General features: G+C 43.7%; 1 protein-coding gene across 3 annotated transcripts in view; it reads left to right on the top strand.

Annotated features, from left to right (window-relative positions):
* Positions 1-8,937: 8,937 nt before the first annotated feature.
* The window catches only part of ARHGAP23 (Rho GTPase activating protein 23), a 74,533-nt gene continuing 55,865 nt past the window's right edge, over positions 8,938-27,605 (top strand). For all 3 annotated transcript variants that reach the window (XM_048517539.1, XM_048517538.1, XM_048517540.1), the window contains exons 1-4: positions 8,938-8,961; positions 18,220-18,312; positions 20,718-20,796; positions 25,064-25,118. In XM_048517539.1, coding sequence (XP_048373496.1) covers positions 18,246-18,312; positions 20,718-20,796; positions 25,064-25,118 — 201 coding nt within the window. In that variant the 5' untranslated portion in view covers positions 8,938-8,961; positions 18,220-18,245. The remainder of the gene's footprint in view (positions 8,962-18,219; positions 18,313-20,717; positions 20,797-25,063; positions 25,119-27,605) is intronic.

Raw genomic sequence — 27,605 nt, 5'->3', positions numbered from 1 at the left:
CACCTTTCTCTCCTGCAAGGAGACTCAAGGTGGCTTACAAGCCCCTTTCCCTTCCTCTCCCCACAATAGACACCTTGTGAGGTAGGTGCGGCTGAGATAACTGTGACTAGTCCTAAGTCACCCAGCAGGAATCTAGGGGTGCTTCCGCATTGTCGTGCTCGACCTGAGATCGACTAGAGTCCGACCCGAGTCCTCCGCACAGACGTAGCGTCGGACTCGTGTCTGACTCGACTCACCTCCCTCTCGCCATTGAATTTCTCGACTCTACTGGGGAGTTGAGTCGAGCTGGCCGGACTTCGGGTTGCACTTTCGAGCGCAGCGGTGAGTCGCGGAGAATCTCACGTCACTCGACTCTGCCATGCCAGCCAATCACAACCTAGAAGTATTTAAGGCCATGTCGCCCAGGAAAGGAGACTTCGTGGCGGTAGCGAAAAGCTTTGGGCATCTCATAGGAGCGAGGGACACAGCAACCAATCGGGAGCAGCACAGGGAAGGTGAAGTCCAGCCCTCTGGTTTCGGCTGCGAGGAGACAAGTGATCGGCTGCTGTGCGGAGAGCGGGAGGACTTCGAGGAGTCAGGTAAAGACTCCGCCGAACTGCAGAGTCAAACCTGGAGTGGAAGCTGTTGTGTCCAGGAAGGAGGCTCTAGGAGTCGCGTGGAAACACATCTGGTTCACTCAGATAAGCCTCCTCAGCTACGGCTGCAGAAGTGGGAGGGGGGGAGTGGGGAATCAAACCCGGTTCTCCAGATTAGAAAGCAGTATCAATCAATGAGGTCCTCCCCACTAGTGGCAGACCAGTTTTAAGTAGACCACGTAGCATCTCCTGGTTGCTGAGATTCTTGCAGAAAATGTTGTATTAACTGGATCTGATCCTGCAAAACATCTCTGATGTTCTTGAGCAATACTACAGTTTCAGGATTGCTTAAACCGTATTAATTATGCTATAAAAGAGCCATAATATGCTGTTTTGTTTGTCTTGGCTTTGGGACATTTAAAACACATTAGTTAAGCATGGGGATCCTCACTGCAAAAACAAACTTTGTAAAACAGACATTTGGTTTATGGCCAGTGAGCACAGAAGGTGGAAGCGTGTTGCAGTCTACCTCCTTATTGCCTTGTCTGTTCAGCAAGGTGCAAACCTCAGGGCACACCTTTATGCTGCCAAGTTTCGCCCCACCTCACCTTCAAATTAAACTACACGAAATGTGCGGAAGGCGTCAGTTTCTGGGTGCATGTCTCTTATTCTCCAGAAAACAAGAGCTCTCCGGTTTGTAGTGAGATGCCAGAGAAGAGCCTGCAGGAAGCAAAAGAGATCTGGGGTCAAGAATCATAGCCAGGGTTGGATTGAGTCACAGTTGCAGCTCAGCCCTGGGGGATCAGGAAGCAGGGATCAGGAGCAGGGGGAAGCAGAAGAGTTGGATCTATATCCCTCCTTTCTCTCCTGTAAAGAGTCTCAAAGGGGCTGACAAGCTCCTTTCCCTTCCCCCCTCACAACAAACTCCTTCTGGGGTAGGTGGGGCTGAGAGAGCTCCGAAGAACTGTGGCTAGCCCAAGGTCACCCAGCTGGCATATGTTGGAGTGTACAGGCTAATCTTAATTCCCCACATAAGCCTCCACAGCTCAAGCAGCGGAGCAGGGAATCAAACCCAGTTCCTCCAGATTAGAGCACACTTGCTCTTAACCACTATGCCACTGCTGCTCCTGGTGTTACTTCACCAGAGCTCTGAGCTTAATCTGGAAGTAGTATCTTCAGGAAGGTCAGCAGTGTCGAACTAGAGTGGCCATGGGGGAGGGTAGCCGCACAGGTCTGGAAAGGAGCACATAATTCCAGAAGGCACTTCCCAGGGCTCTGGCAGCTAGAGCCAGGAGGGCCTGCAGAACTTTCTGCATACCCTCCCTTCAGGTTGGCAGGTTGAAAGATGGAGTCTCTGCCCTGAAACAGTAAAAGCTCTTCTCACGACCTGAGTTCGATCCCAGTGGAAGTCAGTTTCAGGTAGCCCGCTCAAGGCTGGCTCATCCTTCCAAGGTTGGTAAAACGAGTACCCACCTTGCTGGGTGAAAGTGTAGACAAATGGAAAAGGCAGTGGCAAACCACTTCAGAAATATAGTCTGCCTAGTAAACGTGGTGATATGACGTCAGCCCAGGGCCAGTAATGACTCGATGCTTGCACAGGGGACTGCCGTTATGTTTACCTAACCCAGGAATGCAGCGTGGATGTTCCTGTGATCACCTATCACATTTACCTGCATATTTCACACTCTGGCTCCTCCATGCTCATGCTCATGCTCCATGCTCATGCTCCATGCTCATGCTGAGAGCCAGCGTGGTGTAGTGGTTAAGAGCAGGTGGATTCTAATCTGGAGAACTGGGTTTGATTCCCCACTCCTCTACCTGAGTGCCAGAGGCTTATCTGGTGAACCAGATGTGTTTCCACACTCCTACCTTCCTGCTGGGTGACCTTGGGCTAGTCACAGTTCTTCGGAACTCTCTCAGCCCCACCTGCCTCACCAGGTGTCTGTTGTGGGGAGAGGAAGGGAAAGGAGCTTGTAAGCCATCTTGAGTCTCCTTACAGGAGAGAAAGGTGGGGTCTAAATCCAAACTCTTCCACTCTTCTTTCTTTCTGTCCATCTCTGCCGTAAAAGGACCCAATAAAGGGAGGACCACAAAATTCTTCTTCTCTCTGTAAGGAGCTTACAGAACAAACCATAAGGTGCCTCGTGCGTGTGCGTGCGTGACAACATTTCCCTCCACAGAAGACCTGCAGTTGGCACAGGTTCTATGTTAGAAGAGGTGCAGCCACTCAGGATCAACGGAAGTGGTTCTCTGCAATCTGCCTTGCTCCAAGCTATCCTCTGTCTCAGCGGAAACGCTCAGAAACTCCAAACATGGCTATATTTAGCACCTTAATTATCATCTAGGGCAGACGATGCCTCTGTGTGCATGGGCTTGTATGCGATGGGCTGGAGGGTCTGTCCTTGAGATCCTGCATGGGCTATGGTGTGATGTGAGCTGACAATGCTCAGAGGAAGCAAGCAGCAAGTTGGGACCGCAGAAGCCTTCCAGTCTGTGTGACAGACAAGGGGACGTGTTGACATTGGGCCTGGGGAAAGACTCTCTGCTACTCTCAGAGGCGGTTCTCACACTGTGGCTCTGGAATTGGAGATTTGTAGGCATGTGTGGAGGAAGGAAATTGGAGTAATATATTGTCGGAGGCTTTCATGGCTGGACTCAACTGGTTGTTGTGGGCTTTCTGGGCTGTGTGGCCATGGTCTGGTAGATCTTGTTCCTAGCGTTTCACCTGCATCTGTGGCTGGCCTCTCCAGAAGTGTATCACAGAGAGAAGTCTATTACACACTGTTTCCAGTCATACTTCTCTTTGTGATACACCTCTGAAGATGCCAGCCACAGATGCAGGTGAAACACTAGGAACAAGATCTACCCGACCATGGCACACAGCCCGGAAATCTCACAACCAGTCTTCCTCCAAGAGAAGGGTCATTGAAGCTGGAGGAAACCTTTTTAAACTGCTTCCATCTTTAGATGGCAAACTTGCCATTATGTATGCAAGCTTCATAATGATCCCTACTTAGAATTTTCCACGCTGTAGTTTGTGCCCATATGGGTGGGACTTCCCTCCCTCCCTCCCTCCCTCCCTCCCTCTTTCTTTCTTTCTTTCTTTCTTTCTTTCTTTCTTTCTTTCTTTCTTTCTTTCTTTCTTTCTCTCTCTCTCTCTCTCTCTCTCTCTCTTTCTCTCTTTCTCTCTTTCTCTCTCCCTCCCTCCCCTTCCCTTCCTATAGTTATATTTCAGTTTTCTTTCCCATTTTCTCCCCAGTGGGGACTTTTAAGTGGTTCACAACATCATTCTTCTCACCTCCACTTTATCCTCATAACGATAACCCTATGAGGTAGTTCAGACTGAGAATGTAGGACTGGCCCAAGGTCACCCATAGCAGAGCAAGAACTGGGACCTGGTTCTCCGAATGCCCCAACCACTCCGCCATGCCAGAGTTTTCTCCTCTTGTTTACTGTAAGAGGAGCACTGGCTACACCTGTCTCTATGCCTGCCCCCTTTTGCTGGGACTGGCAACAAGTGGGGAGGCCAAATTTTATTCCTGTTGGTCTTTGCCTTCCCAGAGATCAGTGGGAGGAGGAAGCTAAGCTCCAGTCCTCCTTGGGGGTGTCATGAACCCTTTTTCTCCTCTGTTGTCTCCATTGGTGTGTATGTGTTGCGTGTAGAAGGGCAGTTTTGTAAGCGCCACATCATAGGTGCCATCTGCTTGGCTCACTGCTGACGAGCATTCAGATGGTGACGGGAGAGTCTGCGTAAGCAAAGCTACCCAAATATGAGAGACTTCCTGTGTCTGGTTGAATTTGACCTGACCCGCGTGAGCAATGATCTATGCACCGTGCTGTTTTCCACAATTTAGATCCCCAACAGCAGTTATAACAAGTGGTGACATAAGTGCATGTTTAGGTCCTAATAATGCTTGGGGAAGCAGTTTTTTAAAAAAATAAATAAATTGCATAACCTTGAAAACCTGTTAAAGTTTAGTAGCACCAACCGGCGGGATCTAAACCCACCCCATATATCCCAGTCTGATAAGGGATATTTCCACTTTTACTTTCAAGCTTATGTTTCTTGTCTTGTCTTTCTTGTTTGGTTCAGGGGGGCCAAAGTTATGGACTCCCAAAGAGGGTGCCCCATCCCCCATTGTTTCCAAAGGAAGCTAATAGGAAATGGGGGATACACCTTTGAAGTTCCATAACTTTGGACCCCCTGAACCAAACTTCGCCAAACCTGGGTGGTATCATCAGGAGAGTCTCCTAAAGATACCCTGAAAGTTTGGTGCTGCTAGCTTAACAATTGCTGCTAGCTGACAGCTGACAGCAGGCACCCCCCAAATTTCCCCAGATTCTCCTTTTAAATTCACCCCCTTCGGCATGGATTTAAAGGGTCCCCAGTTTAAACATTGAAAGTGATGCTGTTTCAGCGTGGGGAATAATCCACCCCAAAACAGCATCACTTTCAATGTTGTTTTAATTGGGGACCCCAGATTCTCCCTTTAAGGTGAATTTAAAAGGAGAATCTGGGCTCCCTAATTTAAACACCATTGAAAGTGATGCTGTTTGGGGGTGGATTTCAGCATCACAGTGGCCGCCCAGGGGCAGGGTGTGTGTGTATGTGCAAAACTCAGATTTTGCACCGGGCTCCATTTTCCCTAGCTACACTTCTGGCAAAGCAGCCTACCCACCTGGCTGGTGTCCTTTGGCCCTAAATGCCGTAGCAACTGCAGGCACATTGCCATTTCCTCCTGTAACAGCTGTGGCACATCCCCTGGGAACTAATGTGAGTCAAAGGGTTAGAAAGGGCAGGCTCACTTTGGCCCTGTGTCTCTTTGCAGAGTCCTGTTTGCATAACAACCGGGATGGAGACATCAGCTTCCTAACCTGTCTTGCATGCAACTGGCGGGGGACTTTATAGCACAGGACGGCCATATTGCTTCGTCCTTTGGCATGAAAGGCCCAATTCTACCCACGGAATTAAGCCTTGCAAATGGATAAATTGCTTGCAGCTGTGCTTCTTTTGAAAGTTTTGCATGAATGTGCACAATGTGTTCAGGCTGATATTTGTTGGGGAGGAGATCAGAAGAAGCGGATTGCAAAGGGGGTTACATGGAGTTTTGGGGACAGGGTGTGTTGACCGTGGTGAGCTGCTCTATTTTAGGCCTGCTTTGCATTAGATGTATAATTTTAGGTTTAACTTAAATGATACTATCTTAAAACCAAAGCTAGCCATAGTCTCCATGTAGGGTAGACGTTTGCCAGATGATTCTTGCATAGTGCACTGTGTGAAGTAATAGGACAAGGACCTGTTAAGTTGGGTATCTTGCCAGAATATTTGCAGTTTAAATTTTTAGGGGAAGGGGCTAAGCGTCAGATGCAATCCAAAGGGGCCTTGGCCCAGTGATAAAACACCTGAGGTCCTTAGTTCAGTCCTTATCACTTATAGTTAAAAGGATCAGGCACTCGGGCCCTTTCCTCATGAGCCAATAAAAGTGGGAGAAAGGCGGGTTGCATGAAACTGCCCTCTCCCTAGCCCCTTCTCACAGCTGGCTGTTTCGTGGATAGCGAGTGTGTTGGCCAGCGTGCGTACCTTCGCACAAAGGTGCATCATTTTTGCTCTTCCCTGCTGGCTCCCCCCCTTTCTGATCCCCCCGAGGTCATGATATGGCCCATTTCCCCTGTGTGGCTCTGCAGATGGGAGTCAGGCAAACTTTTTTTGAGAATTGCGTTATGTGCGATTCTCCTGTTTTAACGGGGTTCAGAGACACAGCAGTGGCTGCAAGCCGTGTTAAAACAAAAGAATCGCACATAACGTGATTCTTAAAAAAACCGGGTTGGGGGGAACATGGAGTGTTTCTGTGTTAGGACTGGAGTCCATGCGAAGTTCCCCCCCAACCTGGGTTTTTTACTGGTGTTATCCTGGTTTATTTGGCCTGTGCGGAAAGGGCCTAGGTGATGTGAAAGACCTCTGCCCATGTCCTTTGAAGAGCTACTACCAGTCAGAGTAAAGAGACCTGACCTTGAAGCCCAAGGGACTATTTCAGTGCAAGGCAGTTTCAGGGGTTCAATCATCCAGTTAAGTCAAATGAGAAACAGTTAAAACACGTACTTATCTCTCCCACTGAAATCAGTACAACTCCAACATGCTTGACTTTGGCTTTGCTATTCTAATGCTGCGGTTCTTAAAACTTTTTCTTGTCAAACCTTCCTTAGGAAAGACCTTATGACTCACAACTCCCATGAATTTGGCCTAAACTTTAGGCAGGGTGAGTTTGCATTTTGTCGGGTCCAAAAATGCAAACTTTTTTTTAATCTGAAAAAATGCATACTCATTGAAATGAACTCAAGCAACCAAACAGTTTTGGGGAAATAAATTTTGTGGATGTTGTGTATGTAAGATATAGATAAAGCAAATTGTAGTTGAGAAGCAATTCACAGCTTTCCTGGGGAGTCTTACCCCACAGATTAAAAACCCCAGTTCAAATGTCTTATGGGCATAGTGGTGATAGATTTACGTTAATGCAGAGAATAATATAGACCAGTAATTCCCAACCTGTGGTACTTGTACTCACAAGGGTACACGCCAAAGTATTTGAGGGTATGTGAAAAAATTGTGTAATGGGTTTGCTAATATGGGGTACAATTTTAGGAAAATGGGTTGCCAAGGGGTACGCTAGTAGGAAAAGGTTGGGAAACTAGTGAGTGTTTGTTTAATACATTTGCTAAATGGGAGCGTGAACATGGAAAGAAAACAATAAACTCTATTCTACGCTGTCTACATTGTTACACTCAACTAAACACATGGCTGACAGGCAGGCTCTGGATAAAGAAACCAAGGCAACTTTATAGCTTTAGACAAATGTGTTCTTAGGCCAAAAGATTGAAGTGCGGTCAGTTGTGGTGTGGTGGAAGTGAAAGTAGCACGTTTCCGCCGGTGAAAATAGTTCCGAATCCCTATTAACATTATTAACGAATTTTTTAAGCACAGCCTTAATCAAATCCATAATTCTGTGCATTATTAAATGTGGTAGTTTGATAAAAGAGCGTATATATGCCCTCGAATTACTATTGGTGAAACTTGCCTTTTTCAGACAGAGACATTATTTTCCATGGAAAAAATGGCCAACAGACCAGAAGCGGGCTTTTCATCCTCGCAGCTGTTCAGAGGGCTGGTCCACCTCCCATTAAGAAGCAAGGGGTAGACCTGTCCTCCACAGAGGACACAGAAAGGTGCCTTATTGTGTCAAGGCATTCAGACTGGACTAGCTTACTGGTTTCATATGTTAAGACCTTGGTTCCAATGTCCAGTTAGCCCCGAATGTCACTGGGTAACCTTGACCCAGTCACAGCATTTCATCTTCACCTACTTTTTTTTATAATGAGAATTTTTATTTATTTTAGACATTTAGATAACACATACATAGCAAGATAAAGAAAAGATCCCGATTTTGTCCCCCCTCCCCCTATAATAATAATAATAATTCTAAATGAAAATAAAAAAAATACAAATAAATATATATGGTGACTTCCAGCTACCTTGCTAATGATCCAAGCATAAATCGTCCTTCTTATAAAGTTGTCTTAACCCGATACGATGGTTTTATTTAAGTCTCGAATCCAGCTGTTGTTTCTCTGTTTGTGTATGCTTTCAATAAACAGTCTGCAAAGGATTTTCAGTCTTTCAGAAAATTGTCCGTATTCTTGTCCCTTATAACCGCTGTTAACCTTATCATCTCTGCATACTCCGTGACTTTCAAGATCCAGTCTTGTTTTGTTGGAATTGTGTTGTCCCTCCATTTGTATGCACATAAAATCCTTTCTGCAGTTCATATACACAAAAAAGTGTTTTGAACAGATCAGGAATACTTCCCCCCATTAACCCCAATAGATCTTAACCTACTTTACATGGCTGTTTTGAGAATAGATACAGTAATGATGGACAACATGCAGCAGTTTTATATGTCTTTTTACCAGTAAGGGCCCAACTATTTGTGTGCCGTTCCATTCTATGTAACTTTTTCTGTTTGTTTCATTTTTAATTAAAATGAAAATCAAGGCTGCATTGCATATCGTGTGCGCGTGGGCAAGGATGAAAAGTTGGTGTGTGTGCATGCACACTTAACCCTTTCCCTACTGGCCATTTTTCCTCTTGAAATCACCCTCCGAGATGCTTTTCTCCATGAAAGTAAAACATACACTTTTCTGCATCTTTTCTTCTATGGGGGCAAAAAAGCAGACCAAGAAGGGCTATTTTGAAAGGAAAAACAGTTGGTAGGGAAACTGCAGAGCACGCCTCTCATATCTACCATTCCACTTATGGATGCACATTCTGTGGAAGATTAATATTCTCCCTTTTTTTTCCTGTTGCAGGAAGAAGAGAATGGCAACAGAACCGGTATGTAGCTATCTTTCTGCATGATAGGTCCCCTCTCCCAAATTGGAACTGCCACAGTCTCAAAATAAATAATATTAATTGTTTAGATACAATTAGGTAATAATTATGTTCTTGGAACAATATGATAATACATTTAGTGAAGGCCTAGCTATGCAAGACATTCAACATGAGTCGGGTTGGTGGTCCTCGAGCCTGACCTTTGGTCACACATACCTGGGGGGGAGGTCAGTTTAGAAAGTACTTGATGTGGTTCAGGAGCACTATAAGGAAGAGAAGGGGCTTTGAACTACCTTCCTGTGCTGTTTTCCATAATGAAATTGGCCATGGAGGGACCCTGCTTGCGAGCTTCTAGTGAGAGTTTTATGGAGCGCTGATTCCTTTGTAAACTCTCTGAGCTACAAAGGAACATGGCATCTGGAAAAGTCAACTGGAAGACAGTTTTCAACTGAACAAATCACTCTCGATTAAAGAAATTGGGAGAGAACCCAGAATGCTTCAAGAAGTGCTCCTCTTGAGTAAAGTGTATGAGTGGAGATCTCTGTGGTGCACTTTGAGGTTGAGAGCCAGAAAGCTGGGAGAAGATCTATCACTTGCAGCTGCTTTGGAACCCACCTTGGACTCTAAGCATAACCAACTCTTAAACATTGAAGGATAATTAACCTTATTGAAAAAGAGAAATTTCTTCTGTGCTGAAGATAAATAGCCTCGTTGTGAGATATTCCTTTTCTCTGGAAAACTATTCACAATAGAATGGAAGCTTTAAAAACTTAATACGAGTATTTAGGAAAAAAAGTGTACCAAAGAGAACACACAAAAAGGGAAAGTTTTGTTTTTTATTGCTTATTTGTGGAATAAAGAATGAAAGGAGGGGCTGGTTATGACACTTTTTCTTTTTGGCAAAAGTGCAAAGTGTGTTTGAAAGAAGTTTGCTACTGGTCTAAGCCTGATACACATGAATAGGATATTCAGTTTGGTGTAAAAGAATCTTGTGAACAAGAGGCTGTGTTGCTATGGAATGTGATAATTAAGCCATTGAACTTTCTTTCAGCTACAGGAAATTGATGAGCTCTGTGATTAAAAAGTTTACTATTTTTTTGAAGTTAAATTAATATGGCCCTGACCAGAAAAAAACCTTTGGACACAGCCCCAGAAAAAAACTGTTATGCCTGACATGTTAAAAAGTGCTATGATCAGACGATTAAGAAGTAGTTTAAAAGAAAATGGTTGATAAGTTTGATAAATTAGAACAAAAGTTCTAAAAAAATGGAAAAACAGATAAAAGACAAAGTAAATAAGACAGAAAACTTTATAGTGCAAATGCCTGAGGAAATTAAGCAAGCAAGCAATAAAATGGAAGTTTTGGAAGGTAAAGCAGAAGCTTTTACTAAAAGGGATGGAAAGAGAAATAGACGATCTCGCTTTGCTGGAGCTTAGAAAGAAAGAATTTTATGTGAGATTTAGAGCTATTCCTGAAACATCAGTTGAAGGTAAAGACAGCACTGAGTCACCACAGGCTGCAGTTGTTGCTCGGGGTGGGTAGGCGGAGCTGAGCTGACTGCTACTGCCCAAGTAAGGGCAGGAGCAGAACCCTGGCCATGTTAGACCAGGGCAGTCGTCACTGGAAGTGGGAGGGCTGGCCCGAGCCTTTAAAGGACCAAGCCCTCCTTTGTGCTGGCCATGTGCTTTGGCTGGCCAACGACAAAGGTTTGATTATAACAGTCTCAGCAGATTTTTTGGAGATTGCTGAGGACAACAGGAAAAAGGAAGCTGATAGGATTGACAGAATAAATTCTAGATTTGCTGTAACAAGAAAAGTTTCAAGGGACTCTCTGGTTCATTTTATAAGGAAGGAGATCGGAGATCAAATCTTGCAGCAACATTTTGACTCAAGATTGCAAATAGACAATAGGGACATAATAATCCTGAAAGAAACCCCTGAAAGAATCTTACATAAGAAAAAAGAATATACCTTCCTAACTGGACAATTAAAACAAACAGTTTTGTTGGGAAAAGTGGAGGCTGTGATTTTTATTCTTTAAACCACACAGATTCAGATTAACTATGGGTCAAAAGACATGAGAATTCCTTGAAAGATATAAAAGTGTTCCCCAGGAAACAGAGACTTTGGAAGATTCAGAACAAGATTTACAAGAAGAAAAACAAATACAACAAAGAAGAGGAAGCTACTGGACCTGACGACAAAGACTTTTGAATAATCTGGAGCCTAATTATGGATTACAAATGTTTAACAGGGAATATAAATGGAACTAACACTCCATGAATGAAGAGGAAAATATTTCATCATTTGAAAAAATTAAAACAAGATATAATTTTCTATGATAGAATCACATTAGAAAAAAGAATATAAAATATTTGTCTCTCAAATCTGTGGGTGAAGATTTCATTTTAGCTAGTAGTCAAAAGAAAAACGGTGTGGTATTGTATATTAAATAACATTTTGAGTCCAAATTATTATTGATTCATGATGATGGCAGATTTGTGAAAGTGGATATTAATCTACTTGGGATCAAAACTATAATGCTGGGAATTTATGCTCCAAATGAGGACAAGGAGACATTTTATAGACATCTTATTGATAAGCTCATAAACCTTCCATGTGAAAGCTAGTGCCTGCTATGAGTTTATATTGGAGTGGTATTGCCTCAAATTGACAGATTCTTTGAAAATAAGATTTAAAACACCCAAGGTAAACTGCTGAAAACTTTTTGTAGGCCCTGAATTTGTTGGTCTTGCTTTCGGCAACCAGAAACATTTCAATCCTGTTATATGCTGATGACATGGCCCTAATTTCCCTTACAAGAGTCAGACTAAAAAGATTTCTGCTCAGTTTGGAAGTATTGCAGAGAGGGGGCTCTATCTATAAATTATACAAAAAATAAAGTAATCAAGGACGTAGGTAAGGGGGGTTCTCGGGTTCAACACCCCCATTGCATGTCTGAAGCTCCGACCCCCGTTTGTGTTTTTTTGTATTTTAAAGTGTATTTTCGGTTTTTGGCCTGCAGGCTAGCGGCACCAAAATTTCAGTCTATCGTCAGGTGTCACTCCTGATGATACCAGCCAAGTTTGGTGAGGTTTGGTTCAGGGGGTCCAAAGTTATGGACCCCAAAGGGGGTGCCCCATCCCCTATTGTTTTCAATGGGAGCTAATAGTAGATGGGGCTACCCTTTTGAGGGTCCATATCTTTGGACCCCCTGAACCAAACGTCACTAAACCTAGGTGGTATTATCAGGAGAGTATCCTTCTGACACCATCCAAGTTTGGTGAAGGTTGGCTCAGGGGGGCCAAAGTTATGGACTTCCAAAAGCGGTGCCCATCCTCCATTGTTTCCAATGGGAGCTAATAGAAGATGGGGCTACACCTTTGAAGGTCCATAATTTTGGACCCCCTGAACCAAACTTCACCAAACCTGGGTGGTATCATCAGGAGAGTCTCCTAAAGACACCCTGAAAGTTTGGTGATGCTAGCTTAACAATTGACCCCTGACAGCAGGCACCCCCCAAATTCCCCCAGATTCTCCTTTTGAATTCAACCCTTTCAGCATGGATTTAAAGGGAGAATCTGAGATCCCCAGATTGAAAGTGATGCTGCTTCAGGCTGGGGGATAATCCACCCCAAAACAGCATCACTTACAATGTTGTTTTAATTGGGGACTCCAGATTCTCCCTTTCAGATGGATTTAAAGGGAGAATCTGGGCTCCCTAATATAAACACCATTGAAAGTGATGCTGTTTGGGGGTGGATTTCAGCATTGCAGCAGCCACCCATGGAGGAGCGCAAACCTCAGGTTTTGCACCAGGCTCCATTTCCTCTAGCAACTCCTCTGCCTGGAGGGGAGGAAGAAGGGATTGCCGGCTACCAGCTGGGAGCCCAGCTGGTGGGGGCGAGGGGGAGCGGGGAAGGGGAGTCTGCCTTCTCTGGCCGCGGAGAGCTGCTTTTATAAGCACTGAGGCCAGGGGTGGGGCTTGGGGAGGTGTGGCCACGCCCCCAGGGCCCGGTGGGGGCGTGGCCTCACCCAACCCCCCCCTAAAAATCTATACCTACGTCACTGAAAGTAATGGTCTATAGAAAAAGACCAAAATATTCCTGTGAAATATTCATAACATCTCTGTTGAGCAATGTAGCTCCTTTAAATACCTGGGAGTCACATTTAGTGAAACCCTAACTTGAAACGGACACGTAGCCATCAATTAGTTGCATTTGTATGTGTATTAGATGTGTATGTGTATCTGTCTGCTTGAGTTACAGCATATTCAGCTATTGCAGGCACTGGAGACTAAACAAACCTGAAAATCAGCTGAACATGCTGTAACCCAAAGCCAGACATGGGATCTTATTTGATGGTAGAAATTATTGACAACTGCAACAACTACTGAGTTAGACTACACAGGGAAGTCATTGGAATCCACAAACACCAAGACAGTTTCAGCAAAAAGGAAGAAAGTCTGAAAATCAACAAAAATCTAGCTACCACCACTAAAAAAACTCTAAAATCTAAAACCATACCTCTGAAATCTAAAATCATACCTCTGAAGACTTTTCAAACATCGTTCAACAATCCACCAGATGCTACAAGCTCCTTCCCTTCCCTCGTCACACACATTCAAGCCATTAGGACATGCACATACAAATGCACCTCCACCCGGACCCATGTGTATGCACTTCATCCCCCTCCTACCTCAGAGGTGGACAAACTAAATACCAACTACACAAAACACTCCACGCTGTGCCACAGAGAGAAACTTATTGTGACATACCTCTGAAGATGAAAGCGATAGATGCAGGCAAAACAGTAGGAGCTAAAACTTCCAGATCATGGCCGCACAGCCTGGAATACCCGCAACAGCCAACTACTCAAGGCAACTTACAAAATAAAACAAGAGAAAATAATATAAAGGCGTTTAAAATTCACAACCATTTAAAACCCTGATAATAAAAATCTTGAAGTATAAACCCTTGGACACATGAAACATTTGATAACCTAAGTGATCCTCATAACAATCCTTAGGCTAGCCGCAGATTGTTAGAAAAATTAAAAGGTGAACCTTCCCCCTGAGTTACAAGCTTGAGTAAAAATAAATGTTGTGGCCTGGCACCTACAAGAGAATAAGGAAGGTGCCAGGCAAGTTTCAAGGGATTTCAAAAATACTTGAGTGAAGGATTGCATTGTTGTGAGATGTTTTTCTTGCTCAGACACGAGATGGGCACAGTGCTACAACTAAAGGATAGAAGGTAGATTTAAAATGTTTTGTTCAGTATAGGGCTGTCTGCATATAAGGCCAAAAGACTCAGTGGTACCCCTACTTCCTCCGACTGACCTGGAAATGCTGTTCACATCTATCTGCCACCCTTATTGGCCACCCAAAATCTGTTGTCCTGGGCTTGCTTCATGATACGGCTGCCTCTGTTATCTTGATGCTAACAGATGTATGGGGATCTCTGCACAGAAGACTCTGGCCCCTTCCACACTTGCAGAATAATGCACTTTCAATCCACTTCCAATGTACTTTGCAGCTGGATTTTACTGTGCAGAATAGCAAAATCCACTTTCAAACAATTGTGAAAGTAGATTGAAGGTGCATTATACTGCATGAGTGGAAGGGGCCTCTGTGGCACTAATTGGGGTACATCCCAACTGCACCTCTCTCCCTGTCCACTGCATCCTTTGCTAATTAAACCCTGAATGCCATTTCATTGGCAGTCCTGTCCTTTCCTAATAAAGGACTTCACTGCGGTCCTTTCTTTTTATCCCTAATATCATGCAACTACTCTTGCATTTGGGTGCTGTGTGGTTTCCGGGCTGTATGGCCGTGTTCTAGCAGCATTCTCTCCTGACGTTTCACCTGCATCTGTGGCTGGCATCTATGCCAGCCACAGATGCAGGCTAAACGTCAGGAGAGAATGCTGCTAGAACACGGCCATACAGCCCGGAAACCGCACAGCACCCAAGTGATTCCGGCCGTGAAAGCCTTCGACAATACATTACTCTTGCATTCTCTTGCCTGAATTCATTATGGCTTGCAATCTTATCTGGGCCTACCTCTTGAGAGTGGGATGGGAACCGTGAGCACTGGAGTATGAGGAGGGGGTGGCTTCCCTTATTTCTTCCAAGGTAACTGGAAGGTGGCATAGTGCTAAAGCAGTGAAGCTGTGGTAAAAAGATGCTGCTCTCTGCTCCCTTCCCTGTTTGAAGGACAGGTCTGTGATCCTACTGCCTTGAAGCTGGATTTTGAGATGAACGGAACTGATGCCGTCAGAATGCATCGCCCCTTTCTTTCCTTGACAGAAAACTTTCAGCTTTTCTGGGAGACACAGTCAGTCGTTCCAGAGGGGTAGGCGCTGCGGGTTGCAATATAAGCCACTGAGAGGGCTGTTTGTAGCTGTAGGTAGGATGAGTCTTGCACCCTTTGGATGGAGTCTTGCCATAATCATTTCTCAGAGCAGTTTGGACCAAGATAAATTTAGCTCCCTGGAACGTTAACCTAATTGAAGTCAGTCTCCCAAAGCAACTGGAACTTGTTTCTGTGATTACATTCCCACAATCCCGTGTTACAACACCATTGTAAGACAGAGTTGATCCACCAAGCATATGGTTGAGGCAGCTATATTATTTTCCATCTGCCTCCCCACACCTTTCCACCTTTTATCCTAGAGTCATAGGCCCCTTCCGCACACGCAAAATAATGTGTTTTCAAACCACTTTCACAACTGTTTGCAAGTGGATTTTGCTATTCCACACAGCTTCAAAGAGCACTGAAAGCAGTTTGAAAGTGCATTATTCTGCATGTGCAGAATGAGCCATAGAATCATAGAGTTGGAAGAGACTTCAAGGGCCATCAAGTCCAACCCCCTGCAATGCAGAAACACATAATTAAAGCACTCCTGATAGATGGCCATCTAGCTGCTGTTTAAAAACCTCCAAAGAAGGAGACTCCACCACACTCCGAGGTAGTGCATTCCACTGTCGAACAGCCCTAACTGTCAGGAAGTTTTTCCTGATGTTTAGGTGGAATCTCTTTTCCTTCACTTTGAACCCACCTTCATCTCTTTTCCTCATCCACATGATATCCCTTGAAATATCTAAACATGGCTAGCATGTAATCTCTTAACCTTCCCTTCACCAAACTTAACATACCCAGCTCCCTAAGTCTCTCTTCGTAGGGCATGGATTCCAGACCTTTTACCATTTTGGCTGCCCTCCTCTGGACCCCTTCCAGTTTGTCAATATCCTTCTTGAACTGCGGTGCCCAGAACTGTACACAATATTCCAGGTGAGGTCTAACCAATGCAGAATAGAGAGGTACAATTACATCCCTTGATCTAGATGCTGTACTCCTATTGATACAGCCCAGAATCACATAGACTTTCTGTCCTTTTCTATCCTCCTCCCTTCTGTGGGTTTGGTATTATATTTTAATAAACTGCCACTGAACTGCAAAGGGTGTGTATGTTATTTTTCACATTGTTTTTAATTGATTTAATTTTTTTAATATTAAATGTTGGAAACCACCCTGAGTCCATGAGGGGAATGGCAGCATATAAAACCATTGAGACAAATAGATTAATTAATTATCTTGTGCCTCTCATTGAGCATCCAACCTTATCATCCTGCACCTCCCTGCTAAGCCACAAGTGAAAAATAAGGACACAAAAAAAGAAGCCAATATTGTTAATGTGGGTGTTGTTTATGATCCGTGCATATAACATACAGATCTCAGGCATACATGAGATCCTGTGAATTGGGTTGCCATGCCCCCACCACGGATGGGGTACCCCCCACTTTGGGTCCCTCCCCCTGGTGCTGTTCAGCTGGCCAGCAGGAGTCTTAACATTGGCAAACTGAGGCCTAGACTGCACATCATCAACAACGTGATGTTGTCACTTCTGGTAAGCACCAGAAATAAACTGAATCCCTTGATCTATTAAAGTTAGTATTATTTATTTTAATTTATTTTATTATTCGACTTATATCCTGCCCTCCCCTGTAGGGCTCAAGGTGGCGAACAACAGCAGTATAAACAACAAACATCAAGAAGGATAATCAAATCAGCAAACATCAATAAACATAGCGTCACAGAATGGCAAAAAAAATCAATAAGCATAGCACAATTGCATAACATATAATAGTATAAACTGTACGTAGATGTTTAATGTATTCAGTTAATAGATTCAGTTAATAGATAAACGTTCCCTTTTTTGTTTTTAATATTGTAATATGGTAATTTATAATACCAATAAAGGCCTCTGTCTGTCTGTCTGAAATAGTATAAACAGCAAACAACAATAATCATAACATTACACATGGCAAAAACATCAATAAGCATAACATAGCAACATAATCCCCAGGGAGCCCCCTGGGGATAGGGCAGTATAAAAATCCAAAGAATAAATAAATAAAATAAATAATAATAACATCATTAACAGAAAAACATCAATAATCATACCATAATAATAACCTGAGTACACATAGATGTACACAAAATACACACAGTAATAACCTGAGTACACACAGATTATCTAAATTGGCAGCTGCTCTCCAAGACCTCAAGTAGAGGTCTTTCACACTTCCTCCTAGCTGGTCCTTTTAAGTGGAGATGCTGGGGATTGAACCTGGAACCTTCTGAATTCCAGGCAGATACTCTACAGCAGGGGTCTACAACCTGCGGTTCTCCAAATGTTCATGGACTACAAATCCCATCAGGGGTTGATGGGATTTGCAGTCCATGAACATCTGGAGAGCCATAGGTTCCAGACCCCTGCTCTACACTGAGCTATGGCCCCTCCTCATACAGTTTAATGTGCCTAATGGCTATAAGCCAGCTCTTTGAATTCTAGATCTGATTCTTATTTGCTGTGTACAACTTTTTAAAGATGCCGCTCCTCCCTCAAAAAGTAGTCAAGGGAAGAAGATTAGTATCAGAGAATGTTATCCTCAGAGCCAGGTGAACAGACCTTTCTCTGTAGACCTTCCTTTGGTGGTCTCATCCAAGTACCGACCTTGCTCGGTTTCTGAGATTTGATGAGATCAGACTGCATCATGCTGCCTCTCCTCCCTTCTGGATGTATTGACTAGCTCTTAAATATTCTAGGGTACTAGAAGTGTCGCGCTGAATCATTCCATGAGTGTCCCTCAGGAGTTGTTGATTGCCTTTTGTGTATCTGTATCATCCTGGTTGAGAATCCCTGTCCTAGTCCTAAGTCTCTTTCTAACTCCACCTGTCTCTTTTTGTCAACATGAAGGTCCCCCACGAGGTCGCCTTGAACCGATGGACACCATCTTTGTGAAAAGTGTGAAGGAAGATGGGCCAGCTCATCGTGCTGGCCTCCGGACAGGTGAAAAAAATTTCCATTTTCTCATATCTGTTTGGGCTGCCTGTTAAGACTACATCAAGACTCAGTCTCAGTGAGACCCCTTCCACTCATGCAGAATAATGCACTTTCAATCCACTTTCAATGCACAGATGGATTTTACTGTGCGGAATAGCAAAATCCACTTGCAAACAATTGTGAAAGTGGACTGAAAGTGCATTATTCTGCATGTGTGGAAGGGGCCTGAGTTCTACTCTGAAAATCCTACCTGTGATTGACCTTGGATCAGCATTTGGCAGATCTGACCATTTTTCTAGTATCTGAGTATTTATCGGTTCTGGCACAAATAAGATCAGAGTTGGAAACTGTGTGTGTTGAGAGCATTAGTGTACTGTTGTATGTATGCTCTCTTTTCATTGGTGCAGCCAGAAACTTGGATGCTGGTCTGTCAAGTCCCCTGTTGACCTCTGAGCTTGTTGATTTTCTGCCTATACCTTGGCCCTTTCCGCACAAATCACCTAAATGTTTGTAAAATATTTTCAATCCCCCCCCTTTGCCACAATGTTTGTCCACACTCAACCCCCTCAAAACTATTCATGGCTGCCGTTAGGTGTCCCCCCCCCCTTTTAAAGTTATTTGTTGAACGGATGCTTCAGTGCTTCTTGCTGCGATTCTCTATAGCTCGTGTAACCAACGCTTTGAATATTCCACATATCCCCCAAATGAATAAAAAACAAACAAAATAAACAGGCGAGGTGGAATAGAGTGAGCTCGGTGATGTGATAAGATGGTGCCAAGGAGGAAGTTCAGAGATGGCGGAGAGGCATGGAAAACATAGTCAATAGATCGCACAGGCGTTTTGAAAACATTTTCAACCAAAGAATCATTCTAAAAGGAGATTCATTTAAAACGTTTTGAGGCTGGAAATAAAGCATTTTCAGGGGGTAAACAATGTGGAACTCCATGGAGGAAACCTTTTATTTCCTGCCTCAAAACGTTTTAAAAGGTTTGTGGGGAAAGGGCCCTTGTCAGTAATCACCACAGTCCTGAGCCAAGCCTCCTGAAAGAAAGGAAGTTTGCTTCATCTCAGTTGCTTCATCTCTGTTCAAATGAAAGAGGTAAAAATATGTGGAAATTTTGAAGCTGTGAACAAAAAACATCCGTTCCCCCTTTTTAAGGGGGAAGGATCACAATTGGGGGATATTGAAATATAGGTCACGCTTACTTTCTTAAACCTAAATCCATTCCCCTGCTTTAACAACATAAAAAGTATTATTGATAACTTAATTAGAATATGCAGTCATATTAATTGGAATATTCATAGATTTAAAAGTATAAAGACCTTCTTAGTTTTCTGCAAGCAAAATTATACATGCATTGTATATCAGAGTGAGATTAGCTGCAAAGCGCAGCACCCTATTTTATCTTACCATATTTCACGCATTCAAAATGGAAAAACAGCAACAAAATCTATTGGAAATAGTGAAAGCTGTAAATTGAGTGAGTAAAACCTTGTCTTGAAAAGCATTTTTACTGATTTCCAAAAAATGGGGGGGGAGAGGGGGGAGGAATATTCCAATGTATAAAAAGGCCCGGGGGTGGGGTGGTGGGGTGGGGTGGTGGTGGTGTCACATCTCTGTTCTTGAGCCAGCTGTTAGTGAGAACTATTGCTGGTGAACTATTGTTTGAAACAGTGAAGATATGTAGAGTAACATATTGAAACTGTCAAACTCTAAAATGTCAAATTGTCAAATGAGGAATGTAGCAAATGTTCTGTGTATTACATGCTGCACAATTACAGAAATTTGTAGTGGGTACAGAATTCAGCATCCCGAGCATTTCTTCTTTTTCAGGATCAGGGCATCAATACTTTTCATAATTCCTTGGCCCGTCCCCCCAAATTTGCACAAAAAAGCCCAAACGTTTTAATTTGCAATATTTTCCAGAAGGTATTTAGGTTGCAGAATTCAGGTATTCTTGGTGTAGGGTTTTAAAGGTTTTGTACTGATAAAATCAGTGAAAATAGGTCTGCTGAATTTTACATTTTCTCTCTTAAAAATGTTTCTTGCCATGTGCCTTCGCCATAAGGGGGGCATTTTATTAGTTTGTTAGTTTAAAATATTTGTAAGCATGCCTTTCTACCCAAAAGAATCAAAATCCAAGGCCTGATTACTGTTTCCTGTGAAGAAACAGTAAATAAACCCTGATTGGCTGTGTCTGTCAGTTGCCGAGAAGTTTATATGAAATGCTGTATTTTATGGTTTTAATGATGGTTTGGCTCAAGGAGCCTGTATTATTTATTTATTGTTTATAATTGCTCCTTGTATTGATATTTATCCTGATGTTCACTGCCCAGAGCCCCTAGGGGAAGGGCGGCTTATAAATTTGAAGAGAAAAAGAAATAATAATAATAATGTTTTCTTCTACAGGGGATCGTCTTGTGAAGGTGAATGGCGAAAGCATCATTGGGAAAACGTACTCACAGGTCATTGGCCTCATACAAAACTGGTGAGTTCTTCTTCTGCTGTCTTGCTTCTGTGGTCCTGTCAAGGATGCCATGTTTATTGCATAGACATCACAGCTGTGCAGGGTACTTACAGTGGATGCTGTTAAGTCAAATGCCAGAGAAGCTTCCTTCATGTTGGAACCAGATAATTTTGCCTTAAGATCACAGTCCTTAAAAATTTGAGTCTATTTAGTTTCTAAACTTTCCTTATTACGTTTGAAGACACACTACCCAGAGGTGGGATCCAGCAGGTTCTCACAGGTTCCCGAGAGTAGGTTACTAATTATTTGTGTGTGCCGAGAGGGGGTTATTAATTGGTGATTTTGCTATGTGATTTTTGCCTTAGTTACGCCCCTCCTTCACTCCTCAGCAGTAGCGCGCAGAACTTGAAGCAGTCTAGCAGGAGGTGCACCGGCATGCGTGGCAGCCTGCACCTGCGTGCATTCGTTTCCCACCCAAAGACCAGCGCAGCAGCTGTGTTTCTGCCACAGCCCCGCCCAGCAATGCCCCGTCCCCGGAATGCCTGGCCACGCCCCCTCGTGCCCCGCCCAGCCCTGTTGGCGCTACGCCACTGTTTGAATCCCACCACCATGGGAACCTGTTACTAAAATTTTTGGATCCCACCACTGACACTACCCCTTAAGTCTTACCTTCTGCAAGAGTTCTGTGCAATGGCTGTTGAGGAGTGAATAGTTCCCAGACAAAAACAAATGCCTTTGAAATGGGTGTGATTGAAAAGGATGTGTGTTGTTATGTGAGCCAGCATTGGGCAGTGGTTAAGAGCGGTGGACTCTAACCTGGAGAATCATGTTTTGTTCCCCACACAGCCCCTCAATCTGGATTGGGCTGTTAATCTGACAGTATGTTTCCCAGGTCAGCATTATAACTTTAAAACAACTTGTAGTGGCTGCTTCTGGAGTTATGTCGCAGTGCCATATCCTGGTCAGCCTTCAGATTAGGCATGGTACGTGGGGAAGCAAACCTGACCTGAGGCGGGGACCTAAATATAGCAAATGGGGAACAGTCAGAATGAAAGCAGTCCTGCTAGTGACTTGCTGAAAGTGATTTGCTGAATGAGTTGTAAAACCAATTGCAGTTTTGTGTGGAGAGGTTTTCTGGCTCATGGATCTCACTGGGCCGAGATCTTATGAGGGAAAGTGGAATTGGGAGCGCCTGGTCGTCATGAAATCTAATGCACTCTCCTGGAATTTTGAAACATTTTTCTCTCTCTCTGTTGGAGATAAATCATTGGTGTTTTCCGCTTGAAGTTGAAAGAAAAAGCACTAAATGTGAAGCTTGGTGGGTTGGGTGAAACTAGAATTGGTGTAGCCAAGGCGTTGATGGGGAAGAAGTACTCAAACAGGATAAAAAAAACTATAACACAACTTTACAAAGTGATGCAATTTATAAAGATCAGATGGGCTGAAGAAATAACTGAGAATCCTGGCAGGGTGGTTGCTAGGATGTATTGGGGGAAACAGATCCTAACAGGGATTGGGTGGGTTATAAATCCACTAAAATAAAAATAAAATAAACAATCAAATACAATTTCACATAAAAAAAACTAGGATAATGCCAGCAATTAATGAACAATAATACAATGCTGTGCTATACGACCATAGTAAATGCTGTAAATTAACAAAGCAGTCCAGATGTATTTCCAAAGTATTTTCAAAGATCTGTAGTCCTATTGTTAGATCAATTCTGTTTTTCCTTCAGAGCAGTAGCATTTGGCATCGCAGTAAAGAATTTAACTTAAGAAAAGAATAAGAGAACTATCAAAAAGCATTGGAAAGGAGTAGTGGTCAAATCTTAACAAAACTTATGCAGAGCCCAGGGTGCTTGTCTTCTCTTCATTTGGATAATGCTTCATGTCCGATAACTAAACAGTCTTTAATGACTCTCCGTGATAACAGGACTACAGATATTTGAAAATATTTTTGGAAAGACCTTTGGACTGTTTTGTTGATTTGCATCATTAACTATGGTAGTATGGCACAGCACTATATCATTGTTCGTTAATGCAGCACATTATCCCGAATTTTGCGGACGGGTTTATGATGAACATGTTTCTTCAACACACCTTATCTTTATAAATTAGCCATCACTCTTTTGTGCAGCTAGATTGGCTTTGAGTAGGAAAAGATGCTCGACCCGTAATTTAAGTGGATTCAATTGAGGTTTACTGTTGTATTGCTGCAGTTCTATGAACATATGCTGCCAGGCATTGCAGCTTTTTCAATATAGAACACTGGGTGGGCACGTTTGGCTTAAAAACATCCTCTAAATAAAATGAAATCAGAAATTTAGTCTTTGGGGGCGAAATAGCCCCAAGTAGGGATGTCCAATTCTGCCCTCCAGATGTTCATGGACCATGATTCCCAAATCATAGTCCTTGAACATCTGGAGGGGCAGAGTTGGACATCCCTGTCTTAGAGCATCAGACTAGCATTAGGGAAATGCAAGTTCAAATCCCTGCTCTGCCATGAAACTCATAGATAGTGCAGTCCTAAGCAGAGTTCTACCCTTCTAAGCTCACTGAAGTCAATGGGTTGAGAAACTCTGCTTAAAATTGCACTTGAGTGACTGTGGGCCTGTCCCTCTCTCTCAAAAACTAACCTACCTGGCAGGGTGGTTACTAGAATGAAGTGGGGGAAACAGATCCATGTATCCTCCTACCGTGGGTCGATTCCTCACTTCAGAAATGGAAGTAGGTACAAACTGGTTTGGTTAGATGCGGGATCTTTTGAGCACGGTCCCCACTGCAGCTTCTGCCCCCTTGTTTCCAGAAATGTTGCAGCCACACAGGAGTCCCCACTGTCGGTGGATCAAACGCGCGATCTGCTCAGGGGCTATCCTGATTGGCTACAGTGTTGTGCTGGCAGATCCATGTCTCCGCGAGCATGCGCCGAACGACTCTGCGCGGAGATGAAGAAACGGGCAATTAAAGCAAAGCCCTGTTTCCCCGCATTTCCATGTACTCGGATCCACGTGGATACAATGTGTAGCACAGCTTTGTGTTGCCTTCTACTCAGTCAATTGGTCAAAACCGGCCCCATGTAGCTTCGTATCCACGTGGATCTCCGGTCCGCAAAAATAAAAAAGGGCTGCATGCGCATCACGCACAGCCCACTGCGTCCTGATTGGATGGGAGGCTCCACGTCACTCACAAGGGTGGGTAGTTCGAATCTGGATCCCCCCCCAACTTCCCCACCGCTCCAGATTGTCTACGTGTTTTTTGAAAAGGTCTACTTCCTTCCAGGTTCTAAAATAACACATGCTGTGGGGGACAGAAACGGGGTGAATGCGTGTTCGGCGCTGGTGTAGTGGGGAGTTCTGCAGGAAACCTGGATATTTGGAGTGACGAGCATGCATCTAATCTTGAGTGGGGAATCGACCTGGGTTGTTCCGCACTCCTTGGAGAAAGAGAGAATTAAAATGAATAAATTGATTTAAATAGGTTTTAGCAATGGAGGGGAAACACACGTTTTCCCTTTGCTTTCCTTGAAAAGTCACACTTTGAGAGCTCTCCAAAACCGAGATCTCAGATCTGAGGGCGTGGTGAGTTCTAGAGGGAGAAATGAGTGCCTAACTGAAAATCCAACCTGAAGGGAGTGCGTGCACAATGCGAAGGAGACCACAAGTGCATAAATGGCCTAGATCACCTGAGGAATCCACCATAATGGTGGATGGAAGGGTGTGGGCTTAGAACTCTTCCTGCTTGTTATAGTTTGCACAGGCGAGTAGGAAACATTTGAAACCCGGGTTAATGGAAATAAGTTGCTAATTTAGTGACTTTCATTTAACCCGACTCCAGGCAAATATAATGGGTCAGAAGTGTTGGGGGGGGGGGGGCGAGTTCTGTGGGAATGCCTTCCCCAAAATGCTTTTAAAAAGGGCCTGAACCAGTTATATTTGGCCTGTGCAGAATCACCCCTCCCTCTCTCTCTGTGTCAGCCTAATGTATCTCACAGAGTTGTTGTGAGGATTAAAAGGAGAAGGGGAGAATATTGTGAGTTGCTTTAGGTCCCCATTGGGGAGAAGAATGGAGTGTCAAAGGAACTAAATGAAGAGTGGAAGTCTGCCCTGGGAGGAGACGATCTGAAGCATCACTCCTCCGCTTGCAGAAATCTTCATCTGGATCCATACCAGTAATAACTTAGAGACAGGGTGTGTATCTGTGGTTTCTTTGATTGCCTCTGTTACAGCAAAGAGATGTTGATCTCACCTAACCTGTTGTGTTTCCTTCTTCATTCCTTCTGTCTGCAGTGAAGATGCTTTGGAACTCTCTATCATGCCCAAAGATGAGGATATTCTGCAGCTGGTGAGTGCTTTGCAGGGATACACTCCTTCAGGGTGTGCTGAGTAGGGTGGGGGCTGAATAAGTCTGGAATCCTTTTAAACTTCTAACTCAGAGCTTTGTTCAAATGTATGGAACTAAAGCCTTTCTTTCTTTCTTTCTTTCTTTCTTTCTTTCTTTCTTTCTTTCTTTCTTTCTTTCTTTCTTTCTTTCTTTCTTTCTTTCTTTCTTTCTTTCTTTCTTTCTTTCTTTCTTTCTTTCTTTCTTTCTTTCTTTCTTTCTTTCTTTCTTTCTTTCTCTCTCTCTCTCTCTCTCTTTTTCTTTCAACTGGTTTGGGGAGAAGGTGATTTAAGAGTAGAGAATCAGTGTTTAAGGAGGAAGATCCATGACCTTTCCTGCTTCTGCTCTTTCTCTGCTCAAAGTATACCCCCCCCCCAACACATCAGCTGCTTTCCCATCCCAAGGTTTGAAATTCATCTTGGTGTAAACCAATTTGTACTTAAGGATAGGCGTTTCTCCATTTTCCTGGGATTGCTATAGCAAAGTTGCTGATGCTCATGCATCAAAGCTCCGTTTGTTACTGTTTAACTCTACATAGTTTTTGTTTTCTTTCTTAGAAAGCAACAAAACCTTTTTTGCGTTTTTATCCAGGAAATGTGCACTGCAATTCTAGAACAAACATGGGTACTCCCATAGGATAAGTCAGGACAATCAGCAAAGGGGTACTAGTATAGCCCTGCCCCCAAAGTTAAGTAATATCTTGGTGGGGAACTCCGTTATTGTGGCTTCATGAACTTCTGTGAGCTAAAAATTGGAATTTGCTATAAATAATAATTTGCGTAGCTTGTAATGTAGTATTTTAAGTGTTCCAAGTACTTCACATATATTATTCCTATAATCCTTACCTGTAAATTAGGTCATTATTACTGTTGTTACAATATTGTGGCTGAGATGGGTGCATCTTGCTTAGAATTCCCAACTCAGCCTTAAAAAAATGTTGGATGATTTGAGAGGCAGTACCTGGGGATGGCAGAGTCTAGGGAAGATGCTACATCACTTCTGGGTGATACTGTAGACTAGAGTCCATAGTCTTCACCACAGAGACTATGGAAAATTCCTAGAGCATCAGTATTTGTAGGCCATTTTTTCCTCCCACTCCTCCATTTCTTGGGGCAAGGGACAGATGGGTAAATGGAGGGGGCACTAATCTTTCCAACCTCATTTAGTGGGTTTTGTGGCAGAAGCAATGATAGATACCAGCTTCCCATTTCACATTCTTTAGCCAGATAAAAGTAGGACTTTCAGGGCATGCCCATATAGCCCATGAGAGGGCAGATGTCTGAGAAGTTTTGTGTATGTTAGGGGAGGGGCAGAGGCATATCTAGGGAAAATGTAGCCTGATGCAAAATCTGAGTTTTACACACACACACACACACACACACACACACACACACACACACACACACACACACACACACACACACACACACACACACACACACACACACACACACACACACACACACACACACACACACACACACACACACACACACACACCCCCCAATATGGCTGGCCACCCTCCCCCACCACGACCAAACAACTTTTTTTGCACCAGGTCTTGAAGTCAGTGTATGGACCCAAGAGTAAGGAGGAGGGGTGTGGGGAGCGATTTTCCGCTCCCCCCCCCATGTGACTAAATGGCCGCAGCTCGGGGACATTTGACCCATATGTTCCCCTGGGCTCTGCATGTAAAAAACCCCCAAATCTGTGCCAAGAAAAGCTGTGTGTTCAGCAACCAGTATAAATTATTCAAATTTCAGCAAATAGGCCTGGGTTGGCTCATTTTGCATAGTTTATTGTGCTTAGTAATAGGGACAGGCAGACCTTCCACCTCCATTCCTGGAAATCGTGCTCATCAGCAGCTCCTCTGGCTTGTGTGGCTACCCGTCTTTGCATCGTGAAAGACTAGAACTTTTGTTTCAAAATAAAAACTGAGATTCAGAGGATAAATGGATTCTACTCCCAGTGCCGCCTTCTGGAAGATGCACTGCCCTGTTTATCATTTACGTGAAACCTTTAATTTATAAAGTGTCTCATACTCTTTACTGGACTTGCCCCTGCAACAATCCTGTGCAGTGAGTCACTGGTGTTCCCATTTCATAGATGAGGCAACTGTGGCAAAGGGAGAACTCACTTTTCCTAAACCTCCTGGAAAGTCCAAAGCCTCAACAATCACTTCCCTGCCTGTGCAGGGGTACAGCAGCCACCCTCCCTCCAAGCGTTCTTAGGGGAGCACAAAATGGCAAAGCACTTTAAATGTGCCCTGTAAACAGGATTAAATATAAGAATGCAAAAGATTAACAAATAGCCTTTCTGGCTGCTGAAGCTCCTCTTTCCAACCATCATGGAAAAAAATCCAGGCTAAAATGAAAGGCTTTCCAGTCCTTTGGAGAGATGCTTACGTTTCTCAGGAGGCACTTCTTGGACTTCTTGTGGAATAGCGTTTCA

Source organism: Sphaerodactylus townsendi, linkage group LG15 (assembly GCF_021028975.2).
Source record: "Sphaerodactylus townsendi isolate TG3544 linkage group LG15, MPM_Stown_v2.3, whole genome shotgun sequence".
Classification (NCBI taxonomy): Eukaryota; Metazoa; Chordata; class Lepidosauria; order Squamata; family Sphaerodactylidae; genus Sphaerodactylus; species Sphaerodactylus townsendi.
Note: the sequence above shows the minus strand (reverse complement) of the source record. Positions and strands in the feature narration are given on the sequence as shown.